At 42.7% G+C, this 23189-nt stretch overlaps 1 protein-coding gene across 10 annotated transcripts in view; it reads left to right on the forward strand.

The window, feature by feature from the left end:
- LOC147100082 (zinc finger protein 280D-like) overlaps positions 1-23189 on the forward strand; it is a 118303-nt gene that overhangs the window by 45248 nt on the left and 49866 nt on the right. For all 10 annotated transcript variants that reach the window (XM_085968749.1, XM_085968746.1, XM_085968754.1 and 7 more), the window contains 4 exons: positions 598-807; positions 12777-12956; positions 19814-19914; positions 20218-20438. In XM_085968749.1, the coding sequence (XP_085824875.1) occupies positions 598-807; positions 12777-12956; positions 19814-19914; positions 20218-20438 (712 nt within the window). The remainder of the gene's footprint in view (positions 1-597; positions 808-12776; positions 12957-19813; positions 19915-20217; positions 20439-23189) is intronic.

The following is a 23189-nucleotide window of genomic DNA, read 5'->3' on the forward strand; positions in this document are numbered from 1 at the left end:
TCTAAATAAGTTAGTATACAGTCGCACCTTGATTATCTGCCAGTTTCCGATTTTGGCTGGGGCCCCCTACATCATGCAGATAATTGAGCTTCCACTTAATTTAACACCAGGACAACTTGCACTTGTTTAACCCCCACTTAACCCACTAAATGTGCTAATAACATTTTTCAATGTATTTTCATGCAACATATTCAGATGATAAATTTTGAAAGTTTGGAGGGGGGTGGAAGTTATGGGAGATCTTGCATATACTTACATTAGCATTTGATAGTGTGATAGATGCTAACCAATAGTCACTAAAAGTTAGAGTATATTTGGGAAATGTTATTAAAACGCTAAAATGTAAGACAAGCATTTACTTACAGACAGTATCCAGGTGAAAGACCATCAATGAGACAGGGTTTTTTCTGTACATTTGATGTGGAGAGCAGCATTTCAAACGAAAGGGCAAATGGCATTGACGTGAAAATTGAAATTAAAACATTTATATAGAGCATCCTTAATCAAAATTGACAACGTTGCTGTTGTTTGCTGTGTAGAGTTAAATACTTTGTGGTTATTTGGTCCTGAATTAAGAATTTTCTCCTTCATACACAGGAGTCACATCCCAGTTAGGAAGAACAGGACTTCCTCAATTAAGACCAGTTGCTACTGGTAGAGCAATTCCAAATATCAGCTATAATCCCGCTCAGGTGAATTCATCTGTATCGAATGTTTCTACAAGTTCAAGTGGGCAGAAGTTGCTCCAGAGAATCTCTCCAAAACCTCTTCAAACAACTCAGACCCTTAACCATGCCAGTGGAATAGGTAAAAATGAGAAACCTTGAACATCCTCCATGTATTGTTAGAGTGCAGCTCCTAACTGGAGCTATAACACTTTTATGCATGCTTGGTCACTGTGATGCAAATTCATGATCTACATTCAGAAATCAGTAATACAAATGCAGTTGGGATACCTGTTTAGTTCTGCTTGAGCCGTGTTAATCACAAGGTTTAAGCTGCTGATTAAAACTTAACTCTTTGACCACGGGTTTGGTCACCTGTCCTAGCATGTAACAAGGGCAATATGGTAATCATGGAGGACTTTAATCTACATATTGACTGGGCAAATCAAATTACCACTAATGGTGTGGAGGACGAATTCTTGGAATGCATGCAAGATGTTTTCCTGGATCAGTATGGAGGAACCAACCAGGGAACAGGCTATTCTGGATCTGGTACTGTGTAATGAGAAAGGGCTAATCAATAATCTTGTGGTAAAGGGGCCTTTAGGGACAAGTGACCATAATATGATTGCATTTTACAATAAGTTTGAGAGTGATGTAGTCCAATCTGAAACTATGGTCTTCAATCTAAACAGAGGAAACTACAAGGGTATGAGGTACAAGTTGGCCATGGTAGATTGGGAGACTACACTAAAAGGTATGGAGATGGACATACAATGGCTAACATTCAAGGAAATAATGCATAATTTGCAACAAACAAACATTCCTCTAGGACATAAAAACGCAAAAGGAAAAGTGATCCAACCATGGCTAACAAAAGAAATTAAAGCTAGTATTAAGTCAAAGGAGGAAGCTTATAAAGCTGCCAGAAAAAGCGGTCAGTCTGAGGATTGGGATCTTTTTAGAAATCAGCAAAGGGGGACCAAGAAATTGATAAAGAAAGGGAAAATGGAATATGAGCGCAAACTAGTGAAAAATATAAAAACGGATTGTAAAAGCTTCTATAGGTATGTGAAAAGGAAAAGACTGGCGAAGGTAAATGTAGGTCCTTTACAGTCAGAGACGGGAGAATTTATAATGGGGAATGAGGAAATCGCAGAGAAATTAAATAAATACTTTGTTTCTGTCTTCATGGAGGAAGACACAAAAAACCTCCCAGAAATACGAGAAAACCAAGGGCGTGGCGAGAATGAGGAACTTAAAGAAATTATTATTAGTAAAAAAAAAAGTACTGGCAAAATTAATGGGACTAAAAGTCGATAAATCCCAAGGACCGGATGACCTACATCCGAGTGTTTTGAAAGAGGTGGCCATTGGGATAGTGGACGCATTGGTTGTCATCTTCCAAAATTCTATAGATTCTGGAACGATTCCTGCAGATTGGAGGATGGCAAATGTAACCATGCTATTTAAGAAAGGAGGGAGAGAGAAAACGGGGAACTACAGACCTGTTAACCTCGCATCAGTAGTTCGGAAAATGCTGGAATCTATTATAAAGGATGCAATAACTGGGCACTTAGAAACTAATAGCAAGATTGGGCAGAGTCAACATGGATTTATGAAAGGGAAATCCTGTTTGACAAACCTATTGGAGTTCTTTGAGGATGTAACTAGTGGAATAGACAAAGGGGAACCGGTAGATGTGGTGTATCTGGATTTTCAGAAAGCCTTCGATAAGGTCCCACACAAGAGGTTGGTGAACAAAATTAGGGCACATGGAATTGGGGGTAATATACTATCACGGATTGAGAATTGGTGAACAGACAGAAATCCAAGAGCAGGGATAAACGGGTCTTTTTCAGGATGGCAGGCTGTGACTAGTGGGGTACCGCAAGGATCGGTGCTTAGGCCCCAGCTATTCACAATCTATATCAATGATTTGGATGAGGGGACTAAATGTAACATTTCCAAATTTGCTGATGATACAAAGCTAGGTGGCAGTGTCAGTTGTGAAGAGGATGTGAAGAGGCTTCAAGGGGATCTCGACAGGCTCAGTGAGTGGGCGAGAACATGGCAGATGGAATATAATGTGGATAAATGTGAAGTTATCCACTTTGGTAGAAAAAACAGAATGGTGAAAGATTGGGGAATGCAGATGCTCAAAGGGACCTGGGTGTCTTTGTACATGAGTTACTGAATGAGAATGCAGGTGCAGCAAGCCATTAGGAAGGCAAATGGTATGCTGGCCTTCATTACAAGAGGATTTGAGTACAGGAGTAAAGAAGTCTTACTCCAATTATATAGGGCCTTGGCGAGACCACACCTGGAGTACAATTTTGATCTCCTTACCTAAGGAAGGATATACTTGCCATAGAGGGAGTGCAACGAAGGTTCACGAGATTGATTCCTGGGATGGCGGGACTGTCATATGAGAAGAGATTGAGTAAACCAGGCCTATATTCTCTTGAATTCAGAAGAATGAGTGGGGATCTCATTGAAGCATACAAAATTATTACAGGGCTTGATAAGGTGGATGCTGGGAGAATGTTTCCCTTGGCTGGGGAGTCTAGAACCAGGGGCCACAGCCTCAGGATAAAGGGTAGGCCATTCAGGACTGAGATGAGAAGAAATTTCTTCACACAGAGGGTGGTGAATCTTTGGAATTCTCTACCCCAGAGGGCTGTGGAGGCTCAGTCATTGGGTATATTCAAAACAGAAGTCGATAGATTTCTGACTAGTAAGGGCATCAAGGGATATGGCGATAGGGCCGGTGAATGGAGTTGAGGCAGAAGATCAGCCATGATCTCATTGAATGGCGGAGCAGGCTCGAAGGGCCGAATGGCCTACTCCTGCTCCTATTTCTTATGTTCTTAATCTCTCCTTCTTTGGCTCGGTGTCAACTTTTGTCTGATTACACTCCTGTGAATTGCCTTGGGACGTTTTATTACGTTGAAGTCGCTATATAAATTCAAGTTGTTGTATTTCAGTGAAGTGCAATGATGGACAGTGTGAAATTTGCATGCCACGTCCACTTGAACTGCGATAAATTTCTCCAACGTGGTCCTTTTGAAATGTGGATTGTTGCCACAGAGAGTATTTTGAGTTGTAGGGTGAAGTATTGGTTACAGGTCTATCACTCATGATGGTAATTGTGGTAATTTTTCTCCAGAACAGAGAATGCTGAGGCGTGACTGTATAGAGGTCTTTAAGATTATGAAAGGGTTTGAGAGGTTAGAGGTAGAGAAGCTGTTTCCACTTGTGGAGGTGAGCAGAACTAGGGGCCATAAATATAAAATAGTCACCAATAAATCCAATAGGGGATTCAGGAGCAATTTCTTTACCCAGAGAATCCTTAGAATGTGGAATTCTCTACCACAGGGAGTAGTTGAGGCGAACAGCATAGATGAATTAAGGGGAAGCTAGATAAACACATGAGGGAGAAAGGAATAGAAGATTTGTTGATCAGGTTAGATGAAGTATGGTGGGAGGAGACTTGTATGGAGCATAAATACCTGCATGAACCAGTTGGGCCGAATGGCCTATTTGTGCTATACATTCTTTTGTAATATGTAAGAGTATCACAGAAGATGCACATTATACAGCATTAAAGTATATTGGCTAAAGTAATGTACTCGTATTACACTAAGTAAACCTGGTTACAACATGACTGTATCTGCATTATGGAAACACTATTAAAATGAGAAAATCCAGGGTTGTCTTCATTCAAAATGAGTATAAGGAAAGTCAGGGATGCGCAAAAGTCGCTTGGCCCATTGAAAACTCATTCCTCCAAAACAAAATCTCCCCGTAGAGCATGACAACTGTATTTTGAACAACCCTAATGTTTTTACCTCTACTTCCCTGATTAACAGATTATTTTGAGCGTTTATCACTTTGATTTTTAAACATCCTGGGGGGGTCACCATTGACCAGAAACTTAACTGGACCAGCCACATAAATACTGTGGCTACAAGAACAGGTCAGAGGCTAGGTATTCTGCGGCGAGTGACTCACCGCCTGACTCCCGAAAGCCTTTCCACCATCTACAGGAAACTTTGGGGGAGAAATTGGGTGAGTAGCGCCACCTGTTAGCGCCTAAAGAGGCAGTCAGTGGCTGTAGCGCCACTGGCTGCGTCTCCCGCGATATTCAGTAGGGGCGCTAATGGTGGCATTAGGCATTTGCGCTGCGCCGCCACCGATGACATCATCGGTGTGCGCAGCGCCCCATTCGCGATATTTGGCAGCGAACGGCGCAGTTGCGCCGTTCGCTACCCGCGCCCGGTTCACGGGGCCTTACTGTGCCGGCAGCGGCGCAAGTTAAGGTGGAGGTGCGGGGCGGCCGCTTTTTCGGCGGCCGCCTGCCAGCACCTCCGTCCCCGGCCTCCTACCACCGCCCCCCCCCCCGCGGCATTGCCGGCTGTTTCCCGAGAGCCCGGCACTTCTCCTTGGTGCCGGGCTCATTTGCCGGCACTCGCGAGCGGGGATTGCGCTGTTGCAGGCACCTCCCCCTTAACAGTGGGAGGAAGGCCTACAGTACCGCAGCGTGCCGTGCCGCAGCGATAATCAGTTTCAGCGCCCTAAGAGGGACGCGGAGCGCCTCGAGCCTCGCCCCGTGTCCCTCGAGCGGCACTGAAACTGAATTTCTGGCGATCGGTATTACTCCGATCGCTGCGCTAAATCCTGCGCTCAGGCGACTTTTGCGCCACTTTGGCACCCTAACCCAATTTCTAGGCCTTTGTGTTATCCGGAGGCTAAATGTCCGGCAAGCTCGAGCCACCGGCAAAAATCAGGAGCCGTTTTGTTAGGTTTTTTTTTCTTCTCGTGGCTTTTTTTTTCAACAGTCAGGCTCTGCAAAGTCTCTCTGAAGCTGTTGCTAAGCGACAGAGATGCTTCCAAGGTACGGCCGACTGTTTAGAAGCTGTTGCTAAGCAACAGTGTTTGTTGCCAGATACGGAGCTGAAAAGCTCCGTATGCTTCAACATTAACGCTGGTTTGTAGGCAGTTTTGAGGGAACGGCAACAGCTCGGTCCCGTCGGTGCCGGATAGCACAAAGTTTCCTGTAGAAGGCACAAGACAGGAGTGTGATGGAATATTCTCCACTTGCCTGGATGAGTGCAGCTCCAACAACACTCAGGAAGCTTGACGCCATCGAGAACAAAGCAGCCCGCTTGATTGGCACCCCATCCACCACCTTAAACATTCACTCCCTCTACCACCGGTGCACCGTGGCTGCAGTGTGTACCATTTACAAAATGCACTGCAACAACTCACCAAGGCGGCTTCAATAGCACCTGCCAAACCCGCCTAGAAGGACAAGGACAAGGGTAGCAGGCGCATGGGAACGCCATCACCTCCAAGTTGTCCTCCAAGTCACACATCATCGTGACGTGGAAATATATCTGCGTTCCTTCACCATTACTGGTTCAAAATCCTGGAACTCCCTCCCTAACAGCACGGTGGGAGTACCTTCATGACACAGACGGCAGCAGTTCAAGAAGGCGGCTTACCACCACCTTCTCAAGGGCAATTAGGGATGGGCAATAAATGCTGGCCCTGCCAGTGACGCCCACATCCCATGAACAAATTTAAAAAAATCTGCTTTACCTTATCTGTACCTTTTTAATATTGTAATAACTACTTCAGTGAGGTTCCCCCTTTAACTGCCGAGACTATGTAGGATAAGCTTCTCGAATATTTTTCATCAATTTATACTTGAGATCAGTCTGTACCCTTTCCAGTGCAGGTACATTTATGTTGTGACGATGTTGACCAAACTGAAACATTACTGTAAGTGTGATCTGATCAGTGCATTGTAAAGCTGCAACGTTGTTTCTTATGGTCTTGCCTTCTACTGTTCTGGTTGTTATATTGGTATTCTATTGGCTATTTAAATTTCTGCGCCAAATTGCGTACTGTTACATCCATGGCACTTTCTGAGACCCCCCCGTGTTAATTAACTTCCATTCATTGGAGACTTACGATCCACATTTTTTCAATTTATGTGCAATACTTTTTAATTATCAGTGTCAAAAATGTAACGTACCATTGTTCTGTCCAGTTGCAAAACTAATCTAAATCTGTTTTCAAATTTGTAACTACTTTAGTGTCTTTGTGTTGATTTTGTCCTAAATTATGATAGAAGTGGATTCTTTAAGCATCCAGCTGTTTATTTTTTTTGAAAGAACCCAGTCCATTATGTTGTGAAATGTAGCAAAGTTCTTTATGACCAAATTTCCAAAAATACCAACAATCTGTAGATGAATATCTGAGTTCTTTGCAAGGAAGAGGGGTAGACATAGCAGGAAGGGAAGATACTAAAGGCACTGTTTAAGAGATAAATTTGTAAGACATTTTTTAAGGCCAGGAGAGATAAAGTGATGGAGACTTTGAAGGTTGGAGTGTAGTGGCTGAAACATTGGTACCTAATGGTAAAGCAATGGGCGCAGGGAACAGGCAGAAATCCAAAGTCCAAGGAACAGACTGTGAAGCTGAAAAATATTTCTCAGATAAGCTACAGCAAAAGATGGATGGATTTGAAGACAAGGAAAGAGCATCCTGAAATCAGTTCACTGGGGTATAGGTAGCCAGTGGATGAAGGGTGTGCAGGACTTTGTGCAGGAGAAGAATTGGAGCACAAAGTTTTGGATTAGTTAACATTTCTGATCGGTGGAGGCAGGAAGCCTGATATTGCCATTTGTGAAAATGATTCTCAAGGTGAAGAAGACATGGATAAAAGTTTAAGCAGTGATCGAGGTGAGGTAGGGGCTTAAGCGGGCAAAGTTTTGGAGGCAGAATAACCTAGTATTGGTGATGGACTGGTGTTGGCTTTAAAGTTGAGCTAAGGTTCGAACATAACCCAAAGTACTACACCACTAGATTCATCCTAAGTGAGTGGCCTGGGAGTTTGATGGATTTGGAGCCAGTACCACGTAGGTGCGAGCAAGAGACACTGAAGTAATCATGATCTATGTCCAAGTTAGGATGGCATATGACTTAGTGGGGAACTTGGAAGATATTGGCCCGGATTTTGCGGCGAAGTGACAGCACTCGCTGCTGATTGCGAAGAAAGCTACCCACAAAGAGTTAGTGGGCTCTTGAGTGTCGATTTCCCTTAATCCAACGTGACTTTGAATCTGGCACCATCTATAGGGGAACTGTGGCGTCCAGTTAAAGTGCAGTCATCAAGCAGGCTGATCAGCCAATCCAATTGAAGAATTCTGACCGATAGCAAACCAGGAAGTAAAAAGCACGGATTATAATAATTTTACAGAAAGCGAAATAAGGATTGGGACGTACACATGGGATTAAGGTAGAAGCTGAAATATCATTCATAAACTTAAATAAATAAGCATGGAATTTTTAAATGTTACTCTGAGGGAATGACACTCCACACTTTTAAAATTGTTTTTTCAGGGCCAGAGAGGTTGTTCAGCAGTAATTATGACTTAGTACGCAGTTACTTTACAACAGTGACTACACTTTAAATAATTACTTAATTGGCTGTAAAGCACTTTGGGACGTCCTGAGGTCATGAAAGGCGCTATGTAAATGCAATTCTTTCTAAAAATTCAGTTACACCTCATTCAACAAGGCTTAACATTTTCATGGTTTTTATAGTAAGAATAGTGCATATAATGTTGAAGTTCACATAAAATCACTGATTCTGTGTTGATTGCATCTGCAAGATTGTAACAGTGCATGCACCCTGTGGAGGAGCAAGGTATCACCGGCAGCAATTTCCGGATTTAACTGCGCATGTCCGGAGGCTAAAAGTTCCTGTCCGTTTTAAATAGTAATGACGGCAAATGCTGACAGTTTTGCTGTCATTACAACCGCAAATTCCAGGCCATAGTGATCCATGACATTGCTGCTCTTGTCCTTCTCAGTCGTAGAGGTCACAGAGTTGGGAAGTGCCATCAAAGTAAGCTTGATGAGTTGCTGCAGTTGATCGTACGTACCGTTCCATAGTACACTGATGGATAAGGGGCGACTATTGAGTCCAGTGGCAGGGGTACCATTCAGATGGACTACTCCTTTTGGATGGTGTCAGGCTTCTTGTGTGTTGTTGCGGTGGGACCCATCTTGGTGAGTGGTGCATATTCCAGCATACTCATGGCTTGTAAATGGTGGGGGGACTTTGAACGATTAGAATATGAGTCATTGTTTACATAGCATACAGCCTCTGCCCTGCTCTTGTAGGAAGTCACATAACACCAGGTTATAGTCCAACAGTTTTATTTGAAATCACAAGCTTTTGGAGCGCTGCTCCTTCGTCAGGTGAAGTGGAGAGATACATAAAGACACAGCTTATATAGTCAGAGAATAATGTCAGATGATTACAGGTAATCTTTCTAACTGCCATTTATCACACCTCGGCAGAGAGATAATCACAGCAATCAAAGGTGTGAATGGTGTCCAAACAGGTCAGTCAGGAAAACATTACATCAAAGAACAATGAGGTGGGGTCACAAGGGGTCAAATGTTGCAGATGCTAGGGTCTGTATGAAAAACAAAAAACAGACAAACAAACATTTTTTTTTGCTGGAAATCACAGCAGGTCCGGCCGCATCTGTGTAGAAAGAACAAGCCAACGACTCAAGTCTGGATGACCCTACGTCAGGTGGGGTTACATGTAGCGTGACATGAACCCAAGATCCCGGTTGAGGCCGTCCTCATTAGTGCGGAACTTGGCTATCAGTTTCTGCTCTACGATTTTGCGTTGTCATGTGTCTCGAAGGCCGCCTTGGAGAATGCTTACCCGAAGATCGGAGGCTGAATGTCCTTGACTGCTGAAGTGTTCCCCGACTGGGAGGGAACACTCCTGCCTGGCGATTGTTGCGCGGTGTCCGTTCATCCGTTGTCGCAGTGTCTGCATGGTCTCGCCGATGTACCATGCTCCGGGGCATCCTTTCTTGCAACGTATGAGGTAGACAACGTTGGCCGAGTCACATGAGTATGTACCATGTACCTGGTGGGTGGTGTCCTCACGTGTGATGATGGTATTTGTGTTGATGATCTGGCATGTCTTGCAGAGGTTGCCGTGGCAGGGTTGTGTGGTGTCGTGGTCGCTGTTCTCCTGAAAGCTGGGTAATTTGCTGCGAACGATGGTCTGTTTGAGGTTAGGCGGCTGTTTGAAGGCGAGTAGTGGAGGCGTGGTGATGGCCTTAGCGAGGTGTTCGTCGTCATCGATGACATGTTGAAGGCTGCGAAGAACATGGTGTAGTTTCTCCGCTCCGGGGAAGTACTGGACGACGAAGGGTACTCTGTTGGTTGTGTCTCGTGTTTGTCTTCTGAGGAGGTCTATGCGATTTTTTGCTGTGGCCCGTCGGAACTGTCGATCGATGAGTCGAGCGTCATATCCTGTTCTTACGAGGGCGTCTTTCAGCGTCTGTAGGTGTCCATCGCGTTCCTCCTCGTCTGAGAAGATCCTGTGTATTCGCAGGGCTTGTCCATAGGGGATGGCTTCTTTAACGTGGTTAGGGTGGAAGCTGGAGAAGTGGAGCATCCTGAGGTTGTCCGTGGGCTTGCGGTAGAGTGAAGTGCTGAGGTGTCCGCCTTTGATGGAGATTCGTGTGTCCAAGAATGAAACCGATTCTGAGGAGCAGTCCATGGTGAGTTTGATGGTGGGATGGAACTTGTTGATGTTATCGTGTAGTCTTTTCAGTGATTCTTCGCCATGGGTCCATCGGAAGAAAATGTCGTCGATGTATCTGGTGTATATAGCGTTGGTTGGAGGTCCTGTGCAGCGAAGAAGTCTTGCTCGAACTTGTGCATGAAGATGTTGGCGTATTGGGGTGCGAATTTGGTCCCCATGGCTGTTCCGTAATGTTTTCCTGACTGACCTGTTTGGACACCATTCACACCTTTGATTGCTGTGATTATCTCTCTGCCGAGGTGTGATAAATGGCAGTTAGAAAGATTACCTGTAATCATCTGGCATTATTCTCTGACTATATAAGCTGTGTCTTTATGCATCTCTCCACTTCACCTGACGAAGGAGCAGCGCTCCGAAAGCTTGTGATTTCAAATAAAACTGTTGGACTATAACCTGGTGTTGTGTGACTTCTTACATTTGTCCACCCCAGTCCAACACCGGCATTTCCACACCATGCTCTTGTAGCCACAGTGTTGCTATGGATGGTCCAATTAAGCTTCTGGACTTTGACTCCCAAGATGTTGATCATGGGAGACACAGTGATAGTGGTGTCTTGGAGTTCATAGAGAGATGGTTAGGCTTTTTCTTGTTGGATATGATCATTGTCCAGCACTTAGATGGTGCAAATGTTACCTACCATTTGCTAGCCCAAGCCTGGTTGTTGTCCAGGTCCTGCTGTAGGCTGGCATGGGCTGCTTCACTTTCAGCGGAGTTATGAAGGAAATTGAACACTGGAATTGTCAGTAGACAGCTCCGTTCAAGGTGTGCCGTAGATATTTTCTCAGGTTCAATGGCATCAGTCACTCCTGTAAGCGGATCCCATGCCCCTTACGTACTGGACTAAACTCATATTGCCTAACATCTACTTTTACAACTTGTCTTTGTGTAATAATACCAAACAACGAACATTAGTAGGTAGTCTTGCTTAACTTAAACAAATTAACTGTGTTATACCCTCCTACATTGCCTTCTGAGCCTGGCCAAAGCTTGTCCTCACAGCTTTCTTCTAAAAAAAATCTGATGGACTTCAGAGCCTTTGCTGGACCTGATTGACTACTTTTGTCTGTGTGTTCACAACCCAAAAGCAGGATGCCACCTGCTGAGCACCCAGGACCAGCGACTGCCCATCAAAATTGTTATGAGGTGTTTATTAATAATTCAAATAGGCTAACATATTGCTTGGTTTTTTTTAAACAGTTTTTGGGGGGGAAATTGCATTTTTGACCATCTTTCGCCTCTAAACCATTTTTTATTAAACTTGTGTGAATACACTTTGCTTTCAAAACCTAACATTAAAAAGTAACTCTTTCCAAATCCTTTCTGTGGAAAAATAGTCCAAAAAAAATCCTCAAGTGTGACTGCCCCATTTGTCACCTTATGATGAAGCAATTGAAGATGGTTGGGCTGAGGACACTGCCCTGAGGAATTCCTGCAGCGATGTACTGGGGCTGCGATGATTAAGTTCCTGTGTGTCGGGTATGATTCCTGCCACTGGCGGGTTTTCCTCTTGACCCCCATTGACCTCAGTTTTCTTTCTCGCACTCTCCTCTGGTATTCAGCTCTTGCCTCCATTTCTGGATCAAGCCTGTGATGAGGCCTGGAGTTGAGTGGTTCTGGTGAACTCAAACTGAGTATTGGCAAACAAGTTATTGTTGAGTAGGTGCCGCTAGATGGCATTATTGATGACTTCATCACCTTGCTGATGATTAGGAGGAGGCTGATAGGGTGGTAATTGGTCAGGTTAGAGTCATCCTGTTTTTTGTGGCCAAGACATACTTGTGCCATTTTCCATTTTGTTAATATATGCCAGTGTAATGGCTTGAGCGGGGCAATTGTATTCTAGATAACTGCTAGTGAGGAGCGTGGAGGCTGGCAATGTTCCTGCTCCTGAATGTCGATTCTGCTACTGAAATTTACATCAGACTTGATTCTGGTTGGCAAGCTGCCCCACTGGAAACTGCAACTCGGCAGCAGGAACACCAAAGATGTTGATCCTGGCTGTTGGTCGAGCCTCATCAAATAAATCATTCCAAGTTGCTGTCTTCCATTTGGGAGACCAAGAATAAACTGTTTCAACTTATCCAACAATGTAAATGTTTCATTTCAGGGAGGAGATCATTTAACCATCTTTCTTTTCTAAGAACTTAATGTGAAATACTTCCTCCTTCTTCTCCCACCACCCCCCCCCCCCCCCGACCCCTCCATAAGTTCTGTTCCTCTTAAGTAATTATTTTCGAAAGCAATGATAATTTTCTTAACTCTCAAACAATCACATTTATTAATTGTCGAGTGGGACATTTACTGAACCATTTGATCAGGTTATTCAATGCAACTCATTTGTGGTAGAAAAAATATAATGGTATTGTTAAGGAATATTTTTCATTACAGACTCCATGAAATTGCCACTTCAATATATTTTTAACGCTATAATGAGCCATGTATTTTCTTCATCGCAGCAAGTGCAGCCCAGAGCACGAATGTCAGTAACAAGCGCCCAGCAATCTGTGAGACAAACAATATTGCTTCAAAGAAATCAAAAACCATTGAAGTTGGATCTGGAAGCAGTCCATCAATTTTATCATCATCTTCAACCAGTTGTCCTGCGGTGGTGTCTTCGTATAGCAGTGCATCAAAAGGTACCTTTTTTATTCGACATGAGTATTTACATTGAAAGAAAATTTTGTCGTTGGTAAATGCCTAGATACTAATCATTCATCTTCAAATATGTGAGATGCACTTATTTACTTCAATTATACAACCGTAACATAATTTCATATTAATGAATTCAGCCCTTCGCTTTTGCATCCTCCACATACTGCAGGGGTCAGCCTAGGTTATCTCCATTCTATCACACCATTGGTCAGAGCCAGCTCTTAATTTTCGCTGTTGTTAATAGTAGCCACTTACCATTATTCTTGAGCTAAACACTCAACACTGTTTTATGATCTTAATTACTACTGTGGGCAAGCTATTGTTTTCTCAAAATTGTCAAAACTTTAAGCACTGCTGTGGATGTAGTTAAATATCATATCGCTGGGCAGATGTGTGCAGTAAGTACTTAAGGAGTCTCCCTTGCAACATGGCAAGGTTTTGTATGGCTGGAGGAGGTTACAGAGCTAGGGAGGGGTGAGGCCATGAAGGGACTTAAACATGAGGATGAGAATTTTATATTTGAGGTGTTGGACTGGTCATGGTAAGTTAGGAGCACAGGGGTGACGGGTGAGCAAGACTTGGGTCCAGGATATGGGCAGTGGAGTTTTGGATGAGCTAAAGTTTACGGAGGGTAGAGGATGGAAGACCGGCCAGGAGAGCATTGGAATAGTCATGTATGGAGGTGACTAAGGCGTGGATGAAGTATTTCAGCAGCAGATGGGTGGAGACGGGCGATGTTACGGGGTGGAAGTAGGTGGTCTTTGTAATGGCGAGGATATGGGGTTTGAAGCTCAGTTCACAATCAAATATGGCACCGAGGTTGCGAACAGTGGTTGGGGAGAGAGGATGGAATTGGTGGCAAGAGTACAGAATTTATAACGGGGGCTGGAGACAATGGCTTCAGTCTTCCCAATGTTTAACTGGAGGAAATTGCAGCTCATCCTAGGTTGGATGTCAGACAACACAGAATCTGGACAGGTTGAGACAGGTGGTGGAGTGGTAGAACTCTGTCACGGAACCACCATTAAAATTAGTTCAATTTTTTAAGTGTTTTTATGCATTTTAAGCTAACACTGTTTGGGTTTTTTGTGTTACGGAGAGGGATGGATAATGATGTTTATGCGGCCTAATTCCGATCTGTGGCTGGAGCAGACAGTCAGGCCCTCAGCATGGCAAATGGCCGCCTGTTCAACTTCCTGAGTGTAGCAGTACGTCAACGACGGCTTAAGCAAAAACTACAATACCACCCTGGGAAGTTCAGAAGAAAAAATAATTTTATAATTCTGAAAATCCACTGTGAGTGAATGCAAAAAAAACCTAATTAAATAACTAAGACATATTGGGAAATAAAAACTGTACTTGCATCTTCAAGTTTTATAAAGTCGTAAGTAAATAGTGTTATAAATCTTGTATCTATGAAACCTAGTATGTGCAACTGTTTTACTTTCAGTAATGTGATATATTGCTTCAATAATTTTACTGTATTCCGATAATGCTCAAATCACTGTCATGTTTTGGCTACTGTGGGACCGCATTGAACATTGGAAATAACATTGCAGGTTCTGGAATCTAGACTACCTGTGAGAAACATCACTGGAGATCTTCTAGTGTCTTTTAGTAGTTAGTGGTTTATTTAAGGATTTGGTACGGTTTGCTATAAACTGATTTTTTGTTCCCAGTTACTTATTCTCTGCTCACTTAGACCCCCTTTCAAACACTGATGGCACTTGTGTTTTTATTAAACCCTCAACAATAACACATTGGAACTTGTACTGGTCTTCAAGTGTAAAAAAGAACATTCCTTTCTTGTTCTTCATTTAAATAGGGTGCATCTGTTTCGGTGACTTTTTGAAATAAATATTTAATTTCAAGCAATCAAACATTGCAGATTACAAGTTGAAATGGGAAACCGAGCAAACATTCAGCAATAATTTTTTTTATGCATAGACCTTTTTTTATAGATAGTCCGTTAGTTACTTCTATGACTTAAGTTAATGACATTTAAAGTAGAGGGCAAACTTAAGAAACAGTATATAGGGGATCAAAGGCTACTTTATGTACCTCCAGAATATAAATAGTTGTATGACTGGAATGTAAACTTTGCAAAGTTATTAGGGGAAATCTGAATTTGAAATTTTTATTTAATTGCATGATAGGTTACTGTCGGCCTCATAACACTTTTTTTTCCTTTTCTTCTGATCTCTAATAGACTGAAATTAACTGAGAAATTACATAACCAAGCAGGATATTCCAGGTTTAAATTGGGGCATATCAGCAAAAATCACTCACAAGTGAGACTGTTTCAATATGGTCTTCCCTACCTAAATTACAACTAACACAATGATTGGATGATCCCTGTACTCCTCCTGTCCAAAGTCAGTTGCCTGTAAGAAGTAGGTAACTATAAATTTCAAGTACAGGAAACTTTGGTTTATCCGGAGGTTGTATGTCTGGAATACTCGATCTAACGGCAAAAATTAGGAGCCGTTTTCTGTAAGTTTTTTTTAGATCTCGTTCTTTTTTTTTCCCCAGTCAGGCACTGCAAGGTCTGTAGCTATAGCAACAGCTTCAGCTAGAGACGCTTGCAGCTGCAGCCGACTCTTTAGAAGCTGCAACAGTGTTTGTTGTCAGATACGGAGATGAAAACCTCCGTATGCTTCAACATTAACTTTGTATGTCTGGCAGTTTTGATAGATCGGCAACACGCCGGTCCCGTCGGTGCCGGATATCACAAAGTTTCCTGTACCTGTATCTCTGAAATGAAGATTAAACATATTTAGTCAGCAGCAGAATTTCCTGCTGCTCAAAGGCTCCTGTGATAACTCCGACTTTTTGGTTTTAATGGTTCTTTGATCAGCAAGTGCTGGCACCAATTCTTGCTCCGAGATCAATGACACTTCACCCTCGCAGGACCAATGAGTTATAAGGTACCTGCTCCAGCATAGAATCAGAACACATCTTTGCATCTGCCCTTGAAGACTTGCTCCATTTTCAAGAGAATTAGGTTTGTTGGAAAGCAAGCTTGGAGTTGAAATGGATCACTGAACTGCACTTCCTTGGAGAATGGATGTGGAGTCTCCAGATCTTTTTTGTTGCATTGTGATAGATTGTCACAATTTTATTCCTAAAGACAGGTGCAATACCCTGTATCCTTAGCTTGTAGTTCAGTTAATAAGATTTTGGTTTCAACTCAGCTGGCAACTCTGCCAAGAATGTTGCTTGAAAGAATGTTGGCTTTATCCGCCGTTGTTCCACATGCTGACATGGCAGGTGTTCCCATCTACGTTGAGTACCAAAATGCTTAAAAATTGAAATTAGTTATAGGTTAGTGAGAGTTCCACTTTTCGCATTCCCATGGAGAATAATATTTATAAGACCTGGTCTGAAAGAAACAGAATATTATTGATGGAGTAATTTATGTTTATATGCCAATACTGTAATAAAATGAAAATATGATGCTTGTTTTAGCACTTTACACATCAAAATATCTCAAGAACTTTACACAATGAATTACTTATTGAAGTATAATGAATTTTGTTATGTAGGCAAATGTAGCAGCTATTCTGTGCCAGCAACATTCTGCAGTCATGCAATGAATAATCAGTCAATCTGCAGTTAGCTGGTACTGGGGAGGCTCTCTGCTCTCATTCTCCTTTCCCATGTTTTGCTATTTGTTGTTGATCATCAAAACTTGGGGTGCTGCAACACATAGAATCATAGAATGGTTACAGCACAGAAGGAGGCCATTTGGCCCATCAAGCCCATGCCGGCTCTCTGCAAGAGCACTTCAGCTGGGCCCACTCCCCCGCCCTTTCCCCATAGCCCTGCAAATTTTTTTCCTACAGGTACATATCCAATTCCCTCATCAACCCTCTCTGTTACCTCATCAAAAAACTCAAACGTCAGTTAAATTTGCCTTTAACAAATCCGTTCTGGCTTTTCATAATTAATCCACACTTGTCCAAGGGATTGTTAATTTTGCCGCCGATTATCGTTTCTAAAAGCTTCCCCACTACCCAAGGTTAAACTGACTGGCCTGTAGTTGCTGGGTTTATCCTTACACCCTTTTTTGAACAAGGGTGTAACATTTGCAATTCTCCAGTCCTTTGGCACCACTTCTGTATTTAAGGAAGTTTGGAAGATTATGGCCAGAACCTCTGTGATTTCCACCTTTAACTTCCCTTGGCATCCTAGGATGCATCCCATCCGATCCTGGTGACCAATCTACTTTAAGTATAGACAGCCTTTCTTGTACCTCCTCTTTATCAATTTTTATCCCATTGATAAAGAAGAGGTTTCTTTGTCTTATCAATTGCCAATGCTTCCCATTCATAAATCCCTCTGTTCTACTCCTTGAGGGTTCTCCTTTAAACTATAATTGAAATATATGTCATCTGATGAACAGGAAGGATCGATGAAGGGAATGCAATGGATGTTGTCTACATGGATTTTAGGAAGGTCTTTGACAAAGTACCATATAGAAGGCTGGTTAACAAAATTGAGGCTCACGGAATAGGTGGGTCAGTAGCAGCTTGGATAAGGAATTGGCTTAAGGACAGAAAACAGCGAGTTGTGGTAAATGGCTGTTTTTCAGACTGGAGGATGGTAAACAGTGGTGTTCCCCAAGGGTCAGTGCTGGGGCCACAGCTTTTTGTGATATATATAAATGACCTGGATATTGGAATAAAAGTAGAATTTCTAAATTTGCCGATGACACCAAACTTGGGGGTGTGGCACACAGTGAGGATGATACCAATCAACTGCAACAGGACATAGAAAGGCTAGCAGAATGGGCAGACAAGTGGCAGATGGAATTTAATACAGAGGAGTGTGAGGTGATGCATTTTGGCAGAAGAAACAGGGAGAGGCAATATACACTTAATTAATGGCACAGTTTTAAAAAGTGTGCAGGGACAGAGGGACCTGGGAGTTAATGTGCATAGGTCCCTGAAGGTGGCAGGACATATCGAGAGAGTGGTTAGCAAAGCATATGGGATCTTGGGTTTCATAAGTAGAGGTATTGAGTACAAAAGTAGAGAAGTTATGCTGAACCTTTATAAAGCGCTGGTTAGGCCACAACTGGAGTATTGCGTCCAGTTCTGGTCACCACACTTTAGGAAGGATGTGAAGGCCCTTGAGAGGGTGCAGAGGAGATTTACCAGAATGGTTCTGGGGGTGGGGGATCTTAGCTACAAGGACAAGTTGGAGAAGCTGGATTTGTTTTCATTAGAGCAAAGGAGGTTGAGGGGTGATTTGATAGAGGTGTATAAGATTATGATGGGTTTGGATAGGCTAGATGGGGAAAGGCTGTTCCCACAAGTTGATGGTACAAGGACTAGGGGACACAGATTTAGGGGTTTGGGCAAGAGATATAGGGGGGAGGTGAGGAAAAACTTTTTTACGCAGCGAGTGGTGAGGACCTGGAACTCGCTGCCGACGGAAGTGGTGGAAGCGGAAACGGGGGGGGGCAGGGAATTCGGTATCGCCCATTTTGGGGCGCTAATATTGGTCAGGCGCAAAGTTTAGCGCCTGGTGCTAATTATCACCTCCGACTGCAAAATTCGTCTCTATCACCCCTGGAGGTGATCTGAGCGCTAAATCAGGCGCTACACACCTCTCTTAAGGCGCAAACGTCGGGGAGCGAGCCGCTACCTCAGAACGCTGCTGAAGCTCAGGAAATGCCAATTACCATGGAAGCCAGACAGACTGGCGCCATCCAGTTCTTAAAGAGGAGGGGTCATCTTGCTCGTTGCAGCCTTGAATCTCAGACTGGAGAGACCTCAAAAGCAATTGTGTTGGAAGCACTAATGGATAGGCCCAGGGAAAGAGCTCGGCGCTTAGGAACCTCAAAAGTGGTGCTGAGGGCCAAAACACCTTAGCACAGCGTTAAAACCAAAAATTTTGCCGACAAGAAAAGACAGGAAGCACCCGCCTTTAAATAGTGCTCCCCCAGCCCCTTCCCGACTTGAAAACGTTTCCCTCTACCTGTCGTTCCTAGCGGCAGATGCTAAGGCATGGGGCGTGACATAATATCCGGTCTGGGGCGCTACCGGGGCGTTGCAGGCTCGACTGACGTCACGATCTGCAGGCGCAGGAGATCATGGCAGTAGTGTTTAGCGTCGCCGCAAAATGACTGGTCAATTTCGCGAGTGGCGCTAAGTTCCTAGCGCCTCTCGGAGGCGCTAACCAACCGAATTTTTCCCCCTCAATGTTTTCAAGGGTAGACTGAATAGGCACTTGAGGGAAATAAACTTGCAGTACTACGGGGATAGAGCCGGGGAATGTGACTGACTGGATTGCTCTACAGAGAGCCGGCATGGACTCGATGGGCCGAATGGCCTCCTTCTGTGCCGTTATGACTCTATGCAGGTAACATGCAGAAAGCATGCAACAGTGACTCGTGCTTTAAGAATATTCTCCCCATCTGCAACAATGTGCAACTTAATACAGTAAGAAGATAAACCAGATTTGTCTGTGTATGTCCACTTGTAGTTCTTCTACAGTGTTGCTTCAGTATGCCTCACCATCACACCCTCTGTTAGGTAGCAGAAGTTTACACTTCTACAGGAAGCATTTGGCAGCGCTTTTTTTTATGTCGGTAGGTCCAGTATTGACTTTACCTTCTAGTTTTGGTACACCAAAGTTTTTCATAGTTTATTCAGTCATAGTCTTGCTTTAAGTTAGCATATTGCAATAATTTTTTTAGGACACTAGTAGAATTAGTCATTGTGTTCTTTGATTTTTCTTATACAGTTTAACCTCTGTTACCCACCATAATGGATCTGATCCAACTGAGTATTTCACTTTAGGCTGGTATTTAAATAATACATTATTTTGGCAGGATCACAAAGTAATATTAAAAATGGAGTACCAGTTCCAAGGGCTTGTCCAAAGTGCAACATTCACTTCAATGTCTTGGATTCTTTACGTCAACATATGGTTGTAAGTATTTTGATAATGATTATTATTTAAACAAGGAATAAGAGGAAATGGTCTACTATAATTTGAGATTGCACAATCAAATAATTGAACATAATTAACTTAAAAATATTGCAGTTAAGTAGATAGAACCTTTAAAAAAACTAATAATGGGGTTATGAGCCTTTATTAATCAACATTTTGTTCTAGAGGCATATGTTTGTTTTAATTTGTTATGCACATGCATTAAAACATTGTGATTCTATTAAAAATATTGATCTTGTAAGCACTGATAAATGATACCACTGTTTGTTTGTACTTGTTGAGTTCTGCTGTCCAGATCTGGTGTCCAGCTACTGTCCTGTACCATCAACTGAACAGTCGCCAAACAAGGTATTCGAGATCGAAAAGGGGAAACTTATTATGTTGGTCAATGACTTTTATTATGGAAAAGATGATGGCGATGCCCACCTAAATCAGCAAGATCAGAAGACAAATACAACTTTCAAGTGCTACAGCTGTCTGAAGATCCTTAAGAATAATATAAGGTACTGTAATCTGTTTCTGTATAAATTAACTGCCCAAGTGTAGGGCTTATACCATATTTCTAAAATCGCATGTTATTCAAAATGAGAGAGTTTATTTAATTAGATGTTGGAACATTTATTATTCTGGTAAATCTACACTTAGTTTAAAATTTAGTTTTAAGTTTAAAGCTGTAATGCCCCACAATTACAAAAAGTAACTTCTAAATAACCCTCAATTGAAGCGGAAAGAGAGAAAAAATCAAAATATTTTACTTACTTTGGCCAAGACTGCCTCTGGTCTTTATTGGGTATTGCACCAGCAATGGACTACTGCTGTTTGAACCCTCATCGGTGCTGCTCTGAACTGGGCTTCCTGACAATGGTCTGCCACGATTCTCATTCCACTTGGTGTTTCCATGTGGCTGAGATAGGAACCTTGGGTTTGAGAGATTGTGGGAAGTTCTGTCCCACTATTTCATGGTGTCACTCATTGGCGCTGAATGCGCTGTGCACTGCACCACCATTTTGTGATTGATTGAAGCTCTTGTATGTTTTTATTCTTATGGCTGTGAGTAAATCACATGGGTACAGCCAGGTCCTATGTGTGTAGTGTTTTTAAACCCACTCTGCAATCACATTGCTGTAGTTTACTGAAAATGACCCATAGGTTATATTGAAAAATCTTTGATGTGACCGGTTCTTTCAGGCATAGCATCATCTTTGAGGAAAAGTTTCAATCCTAATTACAGTAAGCAAATGAAAATCCAGGTGAAAGGAAAGTAGCTAATGCAACAAGAAGTTTCTGATTTGGTGATTTTGAGAGAGAGAAAAATAATGTCAAATCTGAAAGACTGAGCTAGAGGTACATTATAATAAAAATAAGAAACTAAGGAATGAGATTGGCCGTGTGGTCAGTGCAAAGTAGGGGTCCTAACAGCATGAAATGGTTACTTCATGACATTACAGAAAATATTTACAGGAAATCGCAAAACTTATTTTTCGAAAGGGTGTTTAGTGTATATAGATCATGTCCTCATTTCAACTAAAATTTTGAGTTTGGCATTCCAGAAACAGTAGTACATTTTTAGATATGAAATAGGAGCAGGAGTAGGCCATTTGGCCCCTCCAGCATGCTCCGCCATTCAATAAGATCACGGCTGATCTTCTACCTCAACTCCACTTTCCTGCACTATCCCCATATCCCTTAATATCCAAACATCTATTGATCTCTCTCTCTCTTGAATATACTCAACGACTGAGCCTCCACAACCCCCTCAGGTAGAGAATTCCAAAGATTCACCACCCTCTGAGTGAAGAAATTTCTCCTCATCTCAGTCCTAAATGGCCGACCCCTTATTCTGAGACTGACCCCTGGTTCTAGACTCCCCAGCCAGGGGAAAGATCCTCCCTGCATCTACCCTGTCAAGCCCTGGAAGAATTTTGTATGTTTCAATGAAATCACCTCTCATTCTTCTAAACTCTAGAGAATATAGGACAAGTCACCTCGATCTCTCCTCATAGGACAATCTCCCCATCCCAGGAATCAGTCTGGTGAACCTTCGTTGCACTCCCTCTATGAGAAGTATATCCTTCCTTAGATAAGGAGACCAAAACTGTACACAATACTCCAGGTGTGGTCTCACCAGGGCCCTATATAATTGCAGTAAGATGTCTGCACTCTTATAATCAAATCCTCTTGTAATAAAGGCCAACATACCATTTGCTTTCCTAATTGCTTGCTGTACCTGTGTGTTAACTTCCAGTGATTCATGTAGAAGGACTCCCAGGTCCCTCTGAACACCAACATTTCCCAATCTCTCACTATTTAAAAAGTACTTTGCTTTTCTATTTTTCCTACCAAAGTGGATAACTTCACATTTCTCAACATTATATTCCATTTGCCATGTTCTTGCCCACTCACTTAGCCTGTCTATATCCCCTTGAAGCCTCTGCATCCTCCTCACAACTTACATTCCCACCCAGCTTTGTATCATCAGCAAACTTGGATATATTACATTTGGTCCCCTCATCCAAATCATTGATTGTGAATAGCTGATGCCTAAGCACTGATCCTTGCAGTACCCCACTAGTTACAGCCTGCCAACCTGAAAATGACCCGTTTATTCCTACTCTCTGTTTTGTCCGTTAACCAATCCTCAATCCATGCTAGCATATTATCCCCAGTCCCATGAGCCCTAATTTTGTTTAATAACCTCTTGTGTGGCACCTTATCGAACGCCTTCTGAAGATGCAAATACACCACCGCCACTGGTTCCCCCTTATCTATTCTACTAGTTACAACTTCAAAGAATTCTAACAGATTTGTCAAACATGATTTCCCTTTCATAAATCTGTGTTGACTTTGCCCAATTATTATTTTCTAAGTGCTCCATTACCACGTCCTTAATAATAGGTTCTAGCATTTTCCCTACTACTGATGTCAGACTAACTGGTCTGTAGTTCCCCGTTTTCTCTCTCCCTCCTTTCTTAAATAGTGGGGTTACATTTGCTACCTTCCAATCCGCAGGAACCGTTCCAGAATCTATGGAATTTTATAAAATGACAACCAATGCATCCTCCATCTCTATAGCCACCTCTTTCAAAACCTGAGGATGTAGGCCATCAGGTCCAGGGGATTTATCGGTTTTCAGTCCCATTAATTTCTCCAGTTTTTTTTTACTAATACAAATTTCTTTCAGTTCCTCATTATCACTAGACCCTTGGTTCTCCACTATTTCCGGGAAGTGTTTTGCGTCTTCTTCCGTGAAGACG

This window comes from Somniosus microcephalus, chromosome 27 (assembly GCF_052327205.1).
Source record: "Somniosus microcephalus isolate GS21.2 chromosome 27, FLI_Smic_1.0, whole genome shotgun sequence".
Taxonomy (NCBI): domain Eukaryota; kingdom Metazoa; phylum Chordata; class Chondrichthyes; order Squaliformes; family Somniosidae; genus Somniosus; species Somniosus microcephalus.